Source organism: Macaca mulatta, chromosome 15 (assembly GCF_049350105.2).
Source record: "Macaca mulatta isolate MMU2019108-1 chromosome 15, T2T-MMU8v2.0, whole genome shotgun sequence".
In the NCBI taxonomy this organism is placed as follows: Eukaryota; Metazoa; Chordata; class Mammalia; order Primates; family Cercopithecidae; genus Macaca; species Macaca mulatta.
Genome location: NC_133420.1, coordinates 37,711,673 through 37,731,953, shown reverse-complemented (window position 1 = coordinate 37,731,953; position 20,281 = coordinate 37,711,673). Strand labels below are relative to the sequence as shown.

Sequence of the window (20,281 nt, the reverse complement as noted above, 5' to 3'; positions counted from 1 at the left end):
AGAGAGCTAAATGAGACAGAACAATGGCCAAAGTGCCTAACCATATGGGAAAGAGCAGCTGCCTCTACACAGGCAGAGCTGGGCCTGGGTCTTGCGAGGCCAGACACATTAAGGAACCGAGCAGACACCACCTTGGTTTCCTGCAGGCTTCAAATCCCAACGGCCAGTAATTTTCCGAGGCTTCTTGATGGAAGCGATTATTAGCTCTTCAAATAACATGGAAATTCTCACCCTGAGTACACATAGTAGATATCCAATACATCAAAATATGAACAAAAATTGGATCTAATCCTCAAGGAGGTTCTAGTAGGAAGAACAAGACATTCTGAATTTACTAAGTGCCAACCAAGTGAACTACCTCCTGGCCTTACCACAGCCCCAGTAGGCACTAGCAGCAGCTATTATCATCTCTATTTTCTTCATCTTTAAAAACTAACGGCTGCCTCCATACTCCTTGCCCTATTCCTCCCAAAATACCCAAAATTTTATTCTCCTTGCTATTCCTTTGTTCTGTGCCTTACACAGGCTGTTTTCTCTTTCTCTGCTGAGAAAGTGGAGACCTGGGCAAACTCTGAATTTGTCCTTCAAAACCCACTTCAAGTCTCACTTCTGTTGAGAAGCTTCCCCTGATCAAGTAAGCTCACCCCGCCATCTCCCATACAGGCAATTAACCTCTCCTCTGTTATTTCTATACCTTGTACAGCTGCCCATACAGCAACCTTGCACCTCACGTTGCAATTACTTGTTTACATGCCTATCTCTTCTATCAGAATGTAAATTATTCCAAGACGGAAACTGAATCTCAGTCACACATACATGATAATTTTACAATAAACCAAACAGTCTCAAACCTCCTATTCCTAACAATGTTTTTTAGAACCTTGAAACACTAAACCACTCTAACCAGGCCACTGATCAACACATTGAAGAACATTTCCAGTTTAAAAAAAGATGTATCGATCAAACCTGGAACGTTATTCATTCAAAATGTATCCATTATGAGCTCCTATATGTGTGCCAGGCAACGGGAAATCAGAAATAAGTAAGACATAATCACTAAGTTTAAGATGTTCACAACCTAGCAAGGAAATATAGACAAATAACCACATAATTACAGATCAGTAAGAGAAGGACATCGATTTGGATTAGGTACAAAAAAAAGAAGGGAACAGCCTGAAGGAAAAGTGGCTAACTCTAAACGGAGGGGCCAGAGACCTTTTCTTCAACGAGATCAAGCCTGGCTGGGGAGTTTATCAGACACAAGGGAAGGTACTCCAGGTAATGGACACAGGAGGGGCACACACAACAAGGCAGAGAGGACAGGAAGGAAGGAGAGGGGCCTTCAGAATCTTAACCTTCATCAGGAACCCAAGATACAACAAACAATCTAACAAAAAGAAATGCACTAAAAGTTAATAGGTCAATACCTTTTTCTTAAGTTCTTCTTGAGAAAAATGTTCCACTTGAAACCGATTGTTTTCTTCAAGGCAAATACTTAGATAAGATGTTTGATCACTATAAAATGAAAATGATTCTTCTGCCCAAAAAAACAAAAGGTGGGGAGGGGGAAGAGAAAAGGAATATCAGAAACAGGTCCTCCCAAGACTGATCCCAGTGCAATCCATCCAAAGCAAAGTGAATGGGGGAGGTGGGGCGGCAGGGAGCATAGTACACAGAGGGGGCCTAAGGCACCACCTTTGGCGTAAAAGTAATTTTCCCTTTCTCAACAGGCTGATATTTCAATGTATGGTTTCATCTTAGGCCGTAGGTTTTCACTGTGGCCAACTGTGAATTATAATTTGCATATCAAGTATTGTGCCTGGAGACCATTCTGAATGGCACAAGAAAATGGTGATTTCAGTTTCAATGAGGGACTGATTCTGTTTAGGGGAAAATGCAGAAAAATTAGATGTGACCCACAAGGGCAGAACTCAAGGGAGATAAAAGTGTCTGATCTATTTTTTTTTACGGGCCCCAGAACCCTCACGGGAAACCAGCATACTAAGTGCAGAAAGTGCCTGCTAGTGCTAAGACAGAAGAATCTCTGGTCACCGATGTAAGGATCTGCTTCCTCTGCAGCAAAGGTCAATTGTAATAGGAAGGGGAGAAGCAGGGGGCGGGGGGAAGATGTGTGTATATGTGTACTGAGCAAGGCATATCCACAAACAGTATCTCATTTAACACACACGTGTAAGAGTTGATACAACTAAAATACGGCACAGAATACTAGAAAGAGCTAAACTTAAAGGAAGATGCCTTGGCTCAAATCTGGGCACATCAACCCCCAGCTGAGCCTTGGTTTCTTCATCTGTAATAGGAACATAATACCTACTCTACCTAATGAGATGACTGTGAGGGTCACAGGTGGAAAGTCAGGTGCCTAGCACTGTGCCTCGTACATAGCAGATGCTCAAGAGATGTCAAACCTACCACTGTTATCAATTTTTACCATATGTGTCAGGCACCAGGCTAGAGATACAGAAGGAAATCAGATACCAACCCGAACTTTGAAGGGCTCAAGTTCTACCAGGGGAGAGGGTCAAATCTTAATATTACTGTGAGGAACACAGAACACATATGTCCCACAGGACCCTCATGTTGTAGCCCTCCTTTACTGCATATATAGCACTAAAAACAGTGCTTCAACCTAAAACAGCGTCTCACCCATATGTGTGTGTGGTCTTGGGCTCTCTGCAGTAGGTGCTGTGGTAGGCAGTACTCAGATGTTTTGGGCAGTGAGGGCTATAATCCCCCAGAAAAGGGGATTGCAAGTGCCCAGGGATATTTGGAACTAGAAGTATCAAACGATGCAGAAAACAGTAGAGGCAGCAAGGAAGCAATCCTGCACCCGACGTTCGGCAGAATTTAGTACAACTTCCTGGGCTCTTCTACTAGGAAGGCTAACATCAGCATGGTCACCACAAAAAGGATCTCCAGACGAAACCCCGTGTATGCTTCATCCCTTAACAAATATTTAGGACTCTGGTGAAGTTCAGTTCATGCCCTCCAAGTGGAAAAACCAAAGAGAAGCACATAGAATAAAGTGTGTACCTTCCCGCCTCCGAATTTCGCTGATCTGCTCCTCCAAGGTCTTCCGCAAATTCTGATATGAAAGCACATCCCGCTCCAGTTGCTTCCGCAGGGCAAAAATGTTGTTTAACTCAGCCTGCAGGTTGTTGATACTTGGTAAAACAAGACACCAGAAGTTTTAAAACAGACCTATTTGTACTTTTAGATGCAAAGCCCAGAAAGCGTTCCTGTGATTTTTATGTCATTTGTGGTTTTTTCTGGTTATAAAAGTAAATACAGGTTTACTATAGAAGATTTTAAATACAACAGTATAAAGAAAACAAAAATTACCGGGCTCCTACTACCAACTAACACACGGCAGACTGTATTTCCTTCCAATCTTTTCCCCTATGAGTAATTTACATGGCTGAAATAATACTAGACATACAATGCTGATATGCATTCCTCACTTCATAATTCCCTATATTTTTAGCAATTATTTGCAAACATCATTTTTAATGACCATATAATATTAAACTAGGTGAATGTCCTACCACTTACTTTAACTCATCCCCTATTAGTGGATACTTGGGTCATTTCCAAATTTTTGCTATAGGCATAACTAGGTGAAAATAATGTAATTCTCCAGTCCAGAACGTGTCTCTGTTCTGAACAATGCCCTGAGAGGGTTGGGTATAGAAAGGGAGGCTCCCCAGGGCCTGGGTGTCACTTGGACACCCAGGCTTCAGAAGAAAGGGAGACAGAGGACTCCTGCTGCACTCCTCAAAAGAGTCATATTGGAAGTAAGGGTAGGGGACAGGTGGGAAGAGAAAAAAATAAAGGAAGAGTGTGTCAACAATAAGAGGGAGAAAAGGACTAGTCTATTAGGGGCCAACGAAACTCCACTGTGATGGATTAACCACTCAGAAATGCATAGTATGAGTGGATTTTTATTCTGGGAGAGGAGACGTAGTGCTAAGCTGTACAGAGAGCTTGCGTGGACTAGAAGCCCAAAACCCAGAGGAGGCCAAGAAAATGCACACCTCCCAGAATTTGCATTAATCTTGGGGAGCCCTGTCCAACAGAACTTTCTCCAGTGATGGAAATATTCTATACCTTCACTGTCAACTACAGTAGCCACTAGCTATAGGTGCCTACTGAGCATTTAAAATGTGGCTAATGTACCAAGGAACTAAATGTTTCATTTTATTAAATTTACAGTAAGTTTAAATGTGAACAGCCACATGGCTAGTGGCTACTGAACTGGACAGTGCGGATCCATAGGAACGGCTTTGGACTCCTACTGATGTGCAATTGGCAGAGATCGGAACCACTTAAATCCAGCTCTCAGAAGAACATGGAGACCCCAGCTGACATCTGAATAGCATAAATAATGCTTCACTGTGCATCTCTGTGTTTAAAGCCTTGTTTGACATCCAGGTTGTTTTCTTAAGAAAGATTCCCAGCAATGCAATTACTGGGTCAAAGTATATGAACATTTTTAAGACTACTGAAACACATTAACAAATCAGACAGACTTCTTTTTTAGATACTAAGAGATCTATCACTCTCCATCCAGCGCCTATGGTTCCCTAAAAAGGTCCATCAATGCCATGAAATTATCTGCAAAAAATGAATGAATAGGAAGAGGGCCTATAAGCTTTCATCAGATTTTTCAAAAGGGATCAATAGCCCCCGAATGGTTAGAGGCAATTGCTCTAAATATGTGTGCCAGACTCCTCAAAGAAGCCCCACTTCTCCTTCAGAGACTTCCAGCTCCATCCATCGAACTGCACACATAAACCAACACACACTGGAAGGAAAATAAACCATGATGTCTAATCTTCTATGCTTGCTGCTTTGAGGACAGTTCATCGTGAAGCAGTCTTCATGCAAGGGAAAGGGCCCTACTAGCAACTTGTACCTAGTTCCATTTTAAGACAATCATAATGATCAATTTGTAAGGCTGATGAAAAACCTCACAGAGGTGTCACAGCACAGCACTCGCTTGGATGTGGTCGTGCTGCAGAGGCATTTAACCAGGGGGAAAAAAGGAGGCTGTTTTAGAGACGCTTCTGTGATTAGGGCTGAGGAAAGCTAACTGCTTCACTCCCTCTTCCATTTTCTGACAGGGTGAAAAGTACACAGCTGCTGCTCCTGTGTCTGTCACTTATGTTTTCCCAACTTGAGAATCTTTTCAAGGTGTGAGGAGTTGGGAGAACAAAAGGTGCTTCACTCAGAAAAAAACAAAAACCTTCCTCTTCCTGAATTGGGGCGGGGCAGACAGGAGCAGAAACAAGGAGTCAGAGAGATCCAAGCTCAAAATAGCACGTTACCACTACTGAGCAAGCCAGTTCAACTAACTGAGTCCTGATTTCCTCACACAAAATGGGGATAATAATACCTTTGCTTTGCGATTGTTTTGAGGAATAAATGAGATGTTACATGGGAAAGACATTAGGACAGAGGCTAACACATATGAGACGCTCAACGAGCATCATTTCCTTCCTTCCACATACTCCAACAACTCCCATCCAGAAGATAATATTTATGAGCCAAGATTGCTGATTTTCATGAGTTACAGCAACGATAATCACCTGGAGATGATTTTGCCCCCACCCCCCAGGGGACACTTGCCCATGTCTGGAAACATTCTGCGTTGTTACAACTGGCATGGGAGGACCAGGTGTGCCGACCTTCCCATGGTAGAGGCAGGGGATTGCTAAACATCTTACAAAGCACAGGACATGCCCTCATGACAAAAAAATTATCCAGCCCCAAAGCCTCATATTGCTGAGGCTGAGACATCCTGAGTTAAAGGGAAACGGTGCTAGTCCTCAAGATGGGGAGTGTATCAGCAAGAACCTGGCTTGGGAGTCAAGGCGACCTGAGCACTGATAATCCTTCACTGTGGAACACTGGGTGATACACAGCGTCTTAGAATGCACATTTCCACTTCCGTAATTTGGGGATAATCCGCCAACTTCTAAGTGCTGCTGTGAAGAATAAAAATGTAAAAGTGAAAGGATCAACCACAATCTTACAATGAGTTTCCTCCCTTCTTGACCTTCCTTTCCAATTTTAATCATAGTACATCATCTGTCTCCAGGGTCATCCACCTTTCCTGCCAATTTCCAGAATGAACAGTGCTGGAGTTACAAAAAGGAGCTCTACCTTCCCTTAGCCCACATTCTGCCCTCTGGATATGCCAAGGTCTGAGGAATCAAAAACCTCCTGCAAACTAAGTTTCTGCATAATGGAATATTAAGACATATATAAGCTTTTCATGTTGTCATTATTCTTAAGAAATCTTACCATTTACTGAGTGCTTACTACATGCCAGGAAGTATTAGGTCTTTAAACAGTGTTCTCTCTAGTTTCAACAGAACCCTGTAAAGTAGGTAGATATCTAAGTAGGTAGGTAAGTAGGCAGACCAGCCAATCTCAATTTCACAAACGCACTGAGGCTCAGGGTGAGAAATTACTTACCCAGGAGCTCAGGGCTACTGAGTGGCACAGCTGAGATGTGGACCCAGGTCTGTCTCCTACTAAATGTATTACAAGTCTGAAGATGAACAGGAAACCTTTTAAGAATCCTTGTTAGTCCTGGCTAGTCCTTGTTAGTCTGAGTTAGCCCTGACCCGCCTCAGTCCCATCCAAGTTTTCATTCATTAAGAAAGAGCCTGTGAAACTTGGGAGCCCCTCATGAAGCTGAGAAGACTCAGGCACAACCATATCCACCCACAAGGCCTCTCAGTACCCAGAATCAACCTGGCTCCTATTCAGAGAAGCTGTGGGATTGAAATGAAATGTGTCCATTCCTCTGTGAGTTTCCACACATGACTCAACCCCCCACGCCACCTCCCCCCACACCACTCGCCAAGTGAAAATGACCAGCAGCTGAGGTTTCTCGAAAAAACTCACTTTCAGAGAGTGACGCCTACTCCCAGAATTTCAGCGGCATGTTTTCATTTTCCCTAAACTCATTTCCCATGAAAAAATCTGGAAATTAGCTCATAATTTAGAACACAGCGGGGAGGGGCATTCCTGCACAGAACATTTCCCAAGTGCCTACTCTGTACCAGGCCCTGGGGAGCCGAGACAGTAAGGTGGGACCCCTGCCCTGAGGTGAGGAGGCACAGCAGGCACAGACCTACATAAGGTGACCTCCCCATGCAGGGCAGAAACACAGAGGCAACTGTTCTGCGGATTAGCGGGGCCACTTGACAAAGGTAACATTCAAGCTAAATTCTAAAGGACTGGGAGGAGACAAAGTAGGGGAAAGGTTGAGAATAGAAGGGTAGGAAACACAGGTGAAGGTATAGCCCAGGGAACGATAAAGAGCTCACTATGGTGAGAGTAGAGGACATACAAGAGGGAGAAATGAGGGGTGATTCTTTTTTAACTTTTTATTATAGAAAAGTTTAGACATATATAAAAGGGGAAAAAAAAAAAAAACTACTGTAATGAACTGCTCCCCGATCTACACATACCTCAGCCCCAACGATCAGAGAACCAGGGCCAATCTTGTTCTTTTGATATCCCCATCCTCCTCCTCAGCTTCTGCACAGTTTGGAAATGAATCCCAGACATCATACCTTTCAACTGTACCCATCCCACTGTGTAGAGAGTGGTGGCCAACACTTGTAATCCCAGCACTGTGGGAGGTGGAGGTGGGTGGATGCTGAGGTCAGGAGATCGAGACCATCCTGGTTAACACAGTGAAACACTGTCTCTACTAAAAATGCAAAAAATTATCCGGGTGTGGTGGTACGTGCCTGTAGTCCCAACTACAGGAGAATCGCTTGAACCTGGGAGGCGGAGGTTGCAATGAGCAGAAATCACACCACTGCACTCCAGCCTGGGCAACAGAGCAAGACTCAATCTCAAAAAAAAAAAGGATTTCTCAATTCTGAGAAATCCCTGAGGCCAACCCTGCGTGTACAGATACGTGGACAGAGGCCCAGAGCAGCACTTGCCTGTGGACACAGAGCTAGAAAGTGGGAGAGCCAGGGCTAGAACAAGGCCTCTCAATCCTAGAGTTGGCTCTCCCCACCACACCTTGCTGGCAGCAACTCATTTCAGCAATTCTGCAGAGACAGGGAGACTTGTTTGAGTCCCAGGGTTCTGTCACTTGACATCTGCGTGACTTTGAGCAAGTAACTTACCCTATCTTAGTTTTCATGACCTTATAGAAAACAGGGATAGTATTATTATTACTTCACAGAAAGGCTGTGAGGATCATATGAGATAATACACAAAGAAGCACTTTCTAAATATACAATAAAGTATTTTTAAAACCTGAGTAATCATGATTTTAAAACCTAAGTAATCAATTTTGTTGCCAAAAATCAGACAATTCTTGATAGAAAACAGGTGCATGTGACTATTAAATAGTGCAATCGCCACCCAAGCTTTGTAAGCTCCATAAGCAAACTGGCAGGGCGTTGCTGCCTTAGAGATCACCAGCACTGATTGAAGGGGTGCGTGTGTGTGTGTGTTCGCATTCACATGTATGATGTCCAGACAGAAACCCTTACCTGTCTGATTCCTGCAGAGATTTGACCAGATGGGTATAGATGTCCTGCTCTTTCTTTAAGACCTGAATCAGCTCTTGATAGTCTGATGATTGTTTCTCTTCCTGGAAATGACAAAGGGCATTTGACATTAAGGGAAGAATTTTGAAAGAGTACATCCTTATATTATGCAAACATACGTAGCTAGTCCCAGTTTTTAAAACCAAACGAAGGTGAGGCCCTGTGCCTGGCTCTGGCTCAGGCCACAGTCAGAGAGCACCACCTTCAGGAGGAGTGGGGAATGACTGTCCATCACTTATCCCAGAACGAAGCTGAGGGCTGAGCTTCCAATACTGCTTCCAACAGCTGCTAGGAAGACGCATCAGTTATGGGATTAGCCCATCGTGAGACTGTCATCCCTCAGAGCTACTGGTCACCATTTCTACAACACTACAAAAAAATGTCTTTCCATATTCACTGTTGCTCCAAAGAAGAGAAATTCACAAACCAAAACCTGGCAAGTACTGGGGACTAGGGATTTAGTGACAGTCAAGTAGAAGAGGTCAACTGAGGCATTCTTGGGAGGCATCCAGAGCACAGTGATGATTAAGAGATCTGAGTTGGATCTCTGCCACTTACTGGAGGTATGATCTTGGGTAAGTAGCTTAACAAAACTCTTTGAGCTTCGGTCTCCTCATTTATGAAATGGGGATGTCATTTTATGAATTCACATTCACAAATGTGAAATTTTTTAATGTTCAAAATTTGGTTCTGCCACCTACCAGTTCTGAGACTCTGGGAAGTTACTTATTAGGAGCCTTGGTATTCTCACCTGTAAAACTGGTGGACAATTACCACTGCCTTGTGGAGTTATGGAGCAGATGAAATATAAACTGTACTGTAAGGAATCAGGGATACCTGGAGAAATTGCTGATTCCCATATTAGGACAAGGAAAATCAGGAACAACAAAAGATATGTGTATAGTATTTTATTGTGCCAAAATATGAGGAAGTGCTTATAGAACAGTGGTTGCCAGGGGCTGGAGGGATGAGGATATGGGAGATGTTGGTGAAAGGGAACAAAGTTTTAGTTATGCAAGATGAATAAATTCCAGAGATGTAATACACAGCATGATGACTATAAGTAACAATACCCTGGCCAGGCACAGCGGCTCACATCTATAATCCCAGCTCTGTGGGAGGCCAAGGTGGGAGAATCACTTGAGGCCAGGAGTTCAAGATCAGCCTGGGCAACATAGTGAGACCCCATCTCTATAAAAAAGTAAAAAATAAAAACATGCGCAGGATATGGTGGCATGCCCCTATAGTCCCAGCTACTTGGGAGGCTAAGAGAGGAGGATCCCTTGAGCCCAAAAGTTTGAGGCTGCAATGAGCTAGAATTATGCCACTGCACTGAAGCCTGGGCAACAGAGCAAGACCCTGAAATAACAAGCAAACAAACAAAAAAATACTGTATTTTACACTTGAAACGTGCCAAGAAGGTAGAGCTTAGGTTTTTTCATCACAAAAAAAGGTAACAACGTGAGATGATAGATATGCCAATTAATTTGATTATGGTGATCATTTCACAATGTGTGTATATATATATATCTCAAAACATCTAGTGTACCTTAAATATATGCAATTTTAATTTGTCAATTATAACTCAAAGCTGAAAAAATTTTTTAAAGAAATGCTTATAATGATGGAATGCTGTCAAAAGGACACACACAGCCAGTTTGGAAAGGCTCCCACAAGCAAAATCTGGGGATGATTTGAGCATTGAAATAAATAATGAATAATGGTTTATAATCCACTGATAATAACTGATAGTAACAGATTATAATCCACCAAATAAAATAGGAATTCATAAATCCATACTGATATGAATAGGAGGGGAAAAGAGTAGGTTTTTCTTTGTAGAAAAATGATGACTAATAAGTGTAGAAAGAATGAGGGAATTAGAAAAATCACCCTTCGCCAGCCATCACAGTAATAAATAATTACCAAGAAACACAAAAGGATGCTGAACTAGTAAGTAAAAGTTTGAAGACCAAGATATTTACATAGACTCAAAACACCTCCCCCAAAATATTTATTAAATACAAAGGGAAAAAAGCATAACTAGACAGTCAAGACACCTGGCAGACACTATCTTGATAAAGTTATCAAAGTTAGCATGGCTAGTAATGGGGCAAATCCAACTGTGTACCATTAGACAGGACACAATGAGAAGAATACAGCATCGCTACCATGATATTCCTGCCAAAGATGCATAAACTGAATCTAATCAGCAAGAAAACACCAAACAACCCAAACTGAAGGGACATTCTTGCGGTATAACTGGCCTGGGCACTTCAAAAGTGCCAAGGTTATGAAAGTCAAGGAAAGATTTTAGAACTGCTCCAAACTAAAGACTAAAGAATCATGACTATTAAATGCAAGGCATGATCCTAAATAGGATCCTTTTGCTACAAAGGGTGTTATTGAGACAAGTGATGAAATTCGAATGAGTCTGAGGATTAGAAGGTAGTGTTGAAGGAAATTAGTCCAGGCTAATTTCCTGGTTGTAGTGGTTGGGCTGAGGTTATACAGGAGAATGTTGCTGTTTATAAGAAATACACACTAGCACATTCAGAGGGGACAAGGCTTCACATTGGCAACTTTCAGAAGGCTCAGAAAAAATACAATCCTTTATTTTTGTACTTTTCTACAAATTTAAAACGATTTCAAAATAAGAAAAAATGTTAAAATGAAGTTAATGCATACAGAATATCCAGCACAGTGCCTATCACCAACTAAGTGCTCTCTAAATGCTGGAGGCGGATGTTCAGTTCGTGAAGAAATTGGGGCTGCAAACAGCCTTTGTAGTTCACATTGACTTGCGTTTTCTCCTAAAGCTAAGATACCACCTACGACAGGGGTTTTCAACCTGATTAAAATTTACAGGCTGAAGGAATATGAGCAAGGGAAAAAAATTACATCTCTATTTCCACTAACCTCTAACTGAAATTTAGCATTACCTTCAATTATGAATTGAAGGAATACTGCTATTGCTACAAACCATAGTAATACTAGTGGTATTACCTTGACTTTGTCATCAAAAGAAATAGTTATTTTGTATATATTGCAGATATCTCAAAATATTCATTCTTATCACTACTTCATAACTACGGTAGTTACTTATACTCACCACCATATCTTACTATTTAACATATTAATAAGGAAGCACCATTTCCATAGCATAATTTATATTTTGATAACCTAATTTCAAAATATTTGGTTTCCTTTAGAATCTTACATATATATTATATGCATTTAAACAGTTTTTCAAGATAGGGGTCTCTGGCTTCAGTAGATTCCCAACAGGATGCAGAGGGCAAAAAAGGTGAAGAAGCCCTGATCCAGGGGAATACTGTTATGCTTCCAATCCTGACAAAACAAGGCCAAGGCACCACCTGCCAATTAAAGCTTTTAAATGCTAAACCACCCGTCTGGTCATGATAAGTTAGTCATCCAGACTGCTGGAAATGTCAGGCCCTTTTGTAAATCATGCCACATGTCACTGGCACAAGGAGTTCCCAAATGCCTTTTGTACACAACAACAGAATCATGTGGGATTCTCTCAGCTCCCACCTGCACACAACCACGTGTGCAGCCAGAGGACCTCAGAGAAGAGTGGGAAGGATTTAAAGAGGACGTCAAGACCAAGGAGGCTCTCCAGGACCAGTACGCCAGCCACCATGCTAAGTGCATTCCAGGCATTTTCTCATTTAATCTTCACAATGACCCAATGTGCTTACGTGTTACTACACTCCCTATTTTAGAGATGAGGAAACTGTGACACAGAAGGCTGTTCATGCTGAAGGTCAGGATGGTGAGGCCAGGTGTGGGCTTCAAGGCCCATTCTCTTCAGCCCACCCATCACTGCCCTATAATAGATGCCTTAAATATAATGCATCTGGGTGCTTGGCAAGGGTAACATCATCACTGTCAGCCACATAAAGGCCAGCCAAAGAAAATAAGAAAAGCCAGTGACAAAATAAGAAAATCTATTGTTTCTTGAGCACCTAGCATGAGTGGCAGTGATGATTAAGAATGTGTGACTTTATGAACTATGCGACCTTGAACAAGTTATTCAACCTCTCTATGTCAATATTCTTTTTCTTTCCTTTTTTTTTTTTTTTTTTTTTTTCAGATGGAGTCTTGCTCTGTCACCCAGGCTGGAGTACAGTGGCGCAATCTCTGCTCACTGCAACCTCCACCTCCTGGGTTCAAGCAATTCTCCTGCCTCAGCCTTCCAAGTAGCTGGGACTACAGGCGCACGCCACCACACCCAGCTAATTTTTTGTATTTTAGTAGAGACGGGGTTTCACCGTGTTGTCCAGGCTGGTCGTGAACTCCTGAGCTCAGGCAATCCTCCTGCCTCAGCCTCCCAAAGTGCTGGGATTACAGGTGTGAGCCACCGTGCCTGGCCTGTATGCTAATATTCTTACCTCTAAGTAGTGGTAATAATTCTACATACGTCCTGGAGCATAAAAGAGATTAAATGAGTTAATCCAGACAAAGTTCTCAGAATGATGCCTGGCGTGAAGCAAACATTTGATAAATGTCAGCTGTTACCATTATTCTTATGCTCCAAGTGCTATACTAGCTACTGACATATTATCTCTAGTTGCCACAGCATTCCAGGGAACTTCTCATTTTTCAGATGATGAAACTGACTCTGTAGGAGCAGAAGTAACTTGTTAGAGTCCACTAAGCTAGTAACTGGTAAAGTCAGAATTTGTGCCTAAGTATGTAACTTCAAAGCCAACCAAGAAAGATTGGGGAAAAAAACAGTAAACATGGATTTCTGATGGATGGCACAGACACTCCAGGAATGTATACCTGTAGGACCCAGTATCTTAACAGGACCTCTGCAGGCTGGCTGTTAGTCCTACGGGAGGACAGCCCACTGCCTGCCACACCAGGGCCTGGATCTCAGTTCAGGCTCTTTTCTTCTTTCTGGCAGCTATTCCAAAGGTTCCTCAGAATTTTCAGGACACCACTCTCCTCAGCTCCTGCCCTCCTCCCTTCCTCCTGCCCTCCTCCCTTCCTCCTGCCCTTGCATCTCACTGGAACTGGGAAATCCCTCCACCAGAGTCCCGGGGGGGATGCCTATCCCCCCGAGACCCAGTGCTGTCATTTACCATTCTCCACTGGCACACTCGAGAGCACTTTACAGGATCTGCTCAGGCCAAACCTCATCAGGAAGCCCTTCCTTGACTGACAAAGATGTCCTCCTCCAGCCCCCAGAGCTGGCATGCCAGCCACCTGTTTACAAGGCTGAGGGCTCCTGGCAAGCAGCAGTGTCCTGAGCTAGGCACAGTGTCTGGCACAAATCAAACGCTGCCACAAATAATTGCTAAACTGATGATTAAGTAGGTAAGAGGGGAACTCAGAGACCGATATGAATCTTAAGAGCAGAGATTCCTGGGGATATTTTGCATAATGGAAGTCAGAGTGAGTCAACGTCTTCCTAGAAGCAAATTGCTTACCCATGTTAAATAAATGAACTCTTTGAAGCCATTTGGGTCCCATTTCATCAATCACCTATTCCCCTGTGTTGAATCATGCCCCATTAGAATGAAGTCATTTGGCTCCCTCAGCAGAGCTGACAAACCAGTAGATCTCCTCGGCACACAGGCAGGCGGCCAGGATGCCCAGAGGGGAGTCATGAGAAGCACCTGCTCAGCAGGAGCAACCAACCCCCACTCTCCCCTCTCCACCCAGCCCCTCCAAACAAAAAGCAACCCAGACAGTAGGTCTCTCAGTGCAGAGAAGACTCATCACTGCTGCACATCTGCTGAGTGTCTGGCTCTGCGATGTGTTCTCCATGGCCCTTGGAATGACCACCTCGCTCACCCCATTCCCCTGCCTCACCTGAGAACTGTCCCTACAATACAGGGGTGAGTCCCAAGAAGACTCCTCTCCTTTGTAAGCCAGGCCCTGGGCTCACTTGCTAAACCAGTACAGTTCTCTCCCAAGAACTGAGAGATTTAAACCAAGACACCAGACAGCTGGGAGTCTCGGGGTCTGTGTCATGTCACCGACAGAGCCCTAGAGTCTGGGACTTCTGTGGTTGAGGTCCATGGTGCTGCCCCAGTTTCACCCTCCCCAAAGTGTGGCTGCTCAAGTCTTGCCTGGCATCTGTGACAGCCTCAAGTCTGCTCCCAATCAATATTCCCTTTCATGGTGGTTGTGCTCAAACTATCCAACGTGAGGTTCTGTGGCCTGCAACCAAAAGAACCTTAACTAATCCACTTCCATTATTTCTAATCCTCTCAAAAGGCAGGCATGTAACTGTCCACTTCACAGATGAGGAAAGTGAGTTTCAGAGGCATTAAGTGAGTTGCCCAAGATCACAGACCTAGTGAGTAGTAGGACTGGCATTCTGACGCCAAAGTCGGGCATTTTCTACTTTACCGTAGTTTCCTTAATGACTTGAAGGAAACACATGTAACGTGCAGACCACATCTAAAGAGACAGCAGACCTGTAATGAGAAAGCTTAATGGATCACTTCTTGGTAATCAGGCAATTTAGAGGCCTGGTAGGTAGATGGGGTCTATTTCAGTAGCTATGTCACAGCCCTGCAACAAAGACATTAATTTTAATACTCGGAAAATTCAGCAGCGATGTCCCAACCATGTCAATAACCAAGCTATCAATCTCTGGCTGCAGTAAGTTAAATATGGTCAGTGTGTTGTGCTCTCTATTCTTCAATTCCCTAGTCATCTAGCATTAATTCTCAGGATCACACAATGATTAGAAGGAAAACAGACTGCTCAGAGTCTATGGAGACATGATCATAGCCTCAAGTTCTTTCTAGAAATGGGCAGAGGATGAAGTCTAAACCAACACAAAATAGCCAAGGGCACAGCAGAATAAATTCACATTTTCTACAAAGAAAGAACTATGATCTGAAAAGCACACCTTTCTTGGGGCCGGGGGAGTGGGGGGTACGACTGTAAGGCTGCAACAGTTGGGATTTCTTAAAGTGACAGCAGAAATTTACAATTCTTAAGTGATCACTTAAAATCCTTTTGTTGCTGTTGTTTTGTTTTTTAAAAAGACTGGGTCTCAGCCAGGAGAGGTAGCTCATGCCTGTAATCCCAGCAATTTGGGAGGATGAGGCAGGAGGATCACTTGAGGTCACGAGTTTGACACCAGCCTGGCCAACGTGGTGAAACCCTGTCTCTACCAAAACTACAAAAAAATTAGCCAGGCATGGTGGCACATGCCTAGAATCCTAGATACTTGGGAGGCTGAGGTGGGAGAATCACTTGAACCCGGGAGGCGGAGGTTGCAGTGAGCCAAGATCATGCCACTGCACTCCAGCCTGGGTAACAGAGCAAGACTCTATCTCAATAAATAAATAAATAAATAGACTGGGGCTCACTCTGTGACCCAGGCTGGAGTGCAGTGGCACGATCATAGTTCACTCCAACTTCAAACTCCTGGGCTCAAGCAATCTTCTTGCCTCACTCCTGAGTAGCTGCGACTACAGGCATGCACCACTATGCCAACCTGATTTTTATAATTTTTTTTTTTTTTTTTTTGTAGATGCTGGGGTCTTACTAGGTTGCTAAGACAGGTCTCCAACTCCTGGCCTCAAACAATCCTCCTGTCTCAGCCTCCCACAATGCTAGGATTACAGGTGTGAGCTATGATGCCTGGCCAGTAAATCTCTATCTACAATTTGCAATTCATCTTGCAGAACACAATTAAAGCCTTTGCTAAAATACTTAGGTATCTGACACAGTAATTTAAATATCACCAGGATCTGAATATTACCAAAATGCCAGCCAGTACCTTTATATTTCTGGTCATATGAAGTACATCACCTAGCACAAAAAAACTAAAAACAAAATGATAAAACTGAAATTTTAAAATACGCAACCTGTCCAATAAATTTATAAACATTTTGTTCAATATTTACATAATTTTTTTTTTGGGGGGAGGAGTCTCGCTCTGTCGCCAGACTGGAGTGCAGTGGCACAATCTCGGCTCACTGCAACCTCCGCCTCCCGGGTTCAAGCAATTCTCCTGCCTCAGGCTCGTGAGTAGCTGGGATTAAGGGCACGCACCACCACACCCAGCTGATTTTTGTATTTTCAGTAAAGACGGGATTTCACCATGTTGGCCAGGATGGTCTCGATCTCTTGACCTCGTGATTCACCTGCCTCGGCCTCCCAAAGTGCTGGGATTACAGGAGATACTTTTTACATGACTAAAATGTGATTCAAAATAGCATTTTAGTTTAACTAAATACATTCATAGTAATGAAGATATTTCCATCTAAAATAACCTGATGAGCTGCTATCTTGGTGTGAAAGACTATGCCTTATATTACAGGTTAATGTGAATCTTAGCCAACTAAAGTTGGTCAAAATCAAATTAACTAAACGCTAGTTAGAATCACAAAATATTAGCCCTCTGAGATTTAGTTATAAGACTTGCCCCAGGTTACGTAAGTGAAATGACAGAGTCAACAGAGAGAAATCCAGGCCTCCAGATTGCTGGCCCAGCCCAAGGGCTCCACAAGTCCACGCTGATGCTCTCAAGAGAAACGGCAAAATGCAAATACACAAACGGTCAGAATTAAGAAACAGCTCCAACTGCTCAGCCAATGATACCCCCAGGACAAGCTCTGATACTGAGCAGATACGCAGCACAGTGGCTAGCACTGGTTGCTAAAATACTGAAATACTTCCACACCGGTTGGAAAATAAACCCTGGTCCATCCACTCCAACCACGCTAGCTGCCCTGGTCCCTCCCTAGGGACCTCCCAGGAGGTCCCTAGTAGTTTTTAAACTACAGGGTTTGTGCCTGGCACAGGAGCAGGCCTCCAGGTCCCCACTCCAGCCCTAGTGCCCAAGTCTTTTCTGAAGGCTGATGCCCATGCTGTACCAGTTGTTAATTATTTTGAGAATCACCCTTCACAAACCTGCAAGTCACAATCAGAGCCATTCATCAGAAAACTAATTTGCATAAGAGTTCTCTATCTTCCAAATGTATGAACTTAATTTAAGCCAGTTTTTTTTTTTTTAAGTTAATTCTTTTCCTTTCCCATATCTGGCTGCCTGGTTGCATTATTCATTCATTCACTCAACAAATATTTACACAGCCAGGCAACAGGCTGAACACTGGGATTTGGAACATGTGCCAGTTCCCTACCCCAGAAGTGCCTGCCCATGGTGCTATACGGGAGCCCAGGTGAGGGGAAGCAGAAGGGTGGATCCCATAACTCCAATGTACAGAGTAAGTGCCATGAGGGGCACTTACTAGAGGGGACCGCACTACTAAGCAGGATCAGGAAAGACTCCAGAGAGAAGGTGACACTAAGAAGGCACCTGCAGAGATGTTCAGGAGTTAGCATGTAAACAAGGAAGGAAAAATCATTCCAAGCAGATGGAACTACACATGCAAAGACACAGAGAGGTACAAACATGGTGTTTTCAGGAATCTATAAGAAATTTGCTATTGCTGGAGATGAAAGAAAATGAGATTGGAAAGATGATTTGGGGCCAGATAAGGAAGGGCCTGCTGTGCCATTTTTTGTGTGAATTTAAACAGGAACACTTACAAAACACTTGGGATTACATAGTTCTTAAGAGGTGAGCCCTGATAGAGCAAATGAGGCTTCTGGTTCAACAAGCTGTGATTTCTCAGTTTCGTGTGCAGTGCAAAGACTAATACTCAGTTGAAGGATATTAATCTGTAACGTGGTAGGCTAAGAACTCCTCCTCCTACCTGTTGTAGGCTCAATTATCAACAAGAAGGCATTTGAGGATCTCTAGATCAAAGGAGTTATCAAGTATGTTTCAAAAAAGTATATGAATCCATTCGCATGTGAATGTCCGATTTCAGTCAAGCTTACCTTAGAGAAGATGGTTTTGCTGCCTGGTGACTGTTGAGAAGGGCACTTTTCTGTTATTAAGCCTTCACTCCTGAGCTCGAGATCCTCTGCAGTCATTAAATAGTGGTTCTGTTGTATTACTTCCAAATCTTTTTCATTGAATTTCTAATGAAATAAAACAAATTATAAGGAAGTTGACATCAAGAAAAAAATATTAAGAAATTGTCCCAAACTCCTTAAGGAAAAATATTTTGTTTTTTCACAGTACTCCTATATCCCCTACATAATTTTCATCATTCCAAAATACTAGGCAATTACAAAACTGTCATGCAACTCCATTTCTATGCTGTTACAATTTGCAGAATAGCTGCATGCCAGCAAAGCAGAGCCAAGGACGGTGGCAGTCGCTACAAACCATACTCGCTCGCCACCACTGTGACTACCTTCCAGAAGGTGTGGAGGACAAAGTCAGGCTCTGACCCAACAGACCTGGTTCCAAACCTAGGTGCATCCTGCTCAGGATGCGATCATTTCCAGCCCTGCAGGCTCATGGAGATGATTACAAGACTTGTACATCAAAACCCAACGAAGTCTTAGTCTCTCTTGAAATGTTACAAATTTGGTAAAACTTGAACTGTCCATATCCAAAAGGAGATCTGACTTCCAGGAAAAAAAGCCAAGACTGCAAATATTGCTTTAGGGTCTGGTCACATATGAAAGGCTCCCTCATGATCACACACAATACGATTCCACTGACTGAACCCTTCAGAAGATCTAACATCCAACAACACAACAGGACTGGAGACCGTATCGCTAGTCTTCTGCATGGAATCTATTCCTAACTATTTAAAATCCTGGTAACTCCTGAACTAGGATTCTGTCCACTCTTGTCAAAAATTAAGGGTAAGAACCACATCTTATTCCTAAGCACCTAGCAGAATTAATGTATCCTTTCAAATTTTTATAAGAAATTAGGTGAACACAAACAAAAAAAGTAGAGGTAATTCTTTATAAAAACCCATTGAACTGTAATAGAAAGAACTAGGAATCAAATAACCAATACTGACTTTCTAGAATTGTAACAATACAGTTGTGCTTAAATTACACCATTCATTTTCATTTTTCTAAAGTCCAATTACAGATATATACAGTTTAACCGTCAAATAGTACTACAAGGCTTAAATGGAAAATGGTGTCCTCTCCCTCTCCTCTCCTCTCACCTCCCAAATCCCACTCCCAGAGAAAAACAACTTTCAACTCTTTAGCTATTTCTTCTGCTATATACCTCCATGTTTCTATATTACATTCCTATTCTTACATGGCTTGGTTTCTTAAGTTTAGATTTTTACCTACTGGCTCCTACCATAGAAGTTTAAGGATTCAGCTCTTATATCCTCTGTCCTTCAACACTTTTCCTAATAATATCCCAATTTTAGTTAAATCAATATTCTGCATTTACATTATAGCCAAGCAGATACTGCTCATGACTTAGCCATACAGTGTTCTGTGATCACACATCAAAAAATTGACCATCTGCATTTTAGTTTCTTGGAGAAATCCCAACTGAAGCCCTCAAGAGTTCAAATCTGGGCTTTCTACATAAGCAGCTCAGCTCTCATCCCAGGACTTCCCTTCACCACATGCCACGTGAATTCCCTACTTTCTGGAGCCCACCTCTCTCCCATTTGGTTATTCCTTTATACATATGGAATCATCCTACAAGAGCTTCCTGCAAAAGAGTACATAGAAGGCAGATGACCATAGGTACCAAATGTTTGAAAATGCCTTTATTCTGCCCTCACACTTGCTGACAGCTTAGCTGAGTACAGAACGCTGGATTGGAAATCACTTTT

At 42.8% G+C, this 20,281-nt stretch overlaps 1 protein-coding gene across 15 annotated transcripts in view; it reads right to left on the bottom strand.

Moving 5' to 3' along the window:
- Window positions 1-20,281, bottom strand: part of CDK5RAP2 (CDK5 regulatory subunit associated protein 2) — a 191,452-nt gene that overhangs the window by 83,783 nt on the left and 87,388 nt on the right. For 11 of the 15 annotated variants that reach the window (XR_013405629.1, XM_015116954.3, XM_028834907.2 and 8 more), the window contains 4 exons: window positions 18,450-18,593; window positions 8,550-8,650; window positions 3,052-3,182; window positions 1,428-1,537 (listed from right to left, as the gene is read on the bottom strand). Coding sequence is in view for 14 of the 15 variants with exons in the window: in XM_015116954.3 (XP_014972440.3) it covers window positions 1,428-1,537; window positions 3,052-3,182; window positions 8,550-8,650; window positions 18,450-18,593 (486 nt within the window). In the remaining variant the exon portion in view is untranslated. The remainder of the gene's footprint in view (window positions 1-1,427; window positions 1,538-3,051; window positions 3,183-8,549; window positions 8,651-18,449; window positions 18,594-20,281) is intronic. The other 4 variants (XM_015116955.3, XM_077968185.1, XM_028834909.2 and 1 more) reach the window with 1 other exon arrangement.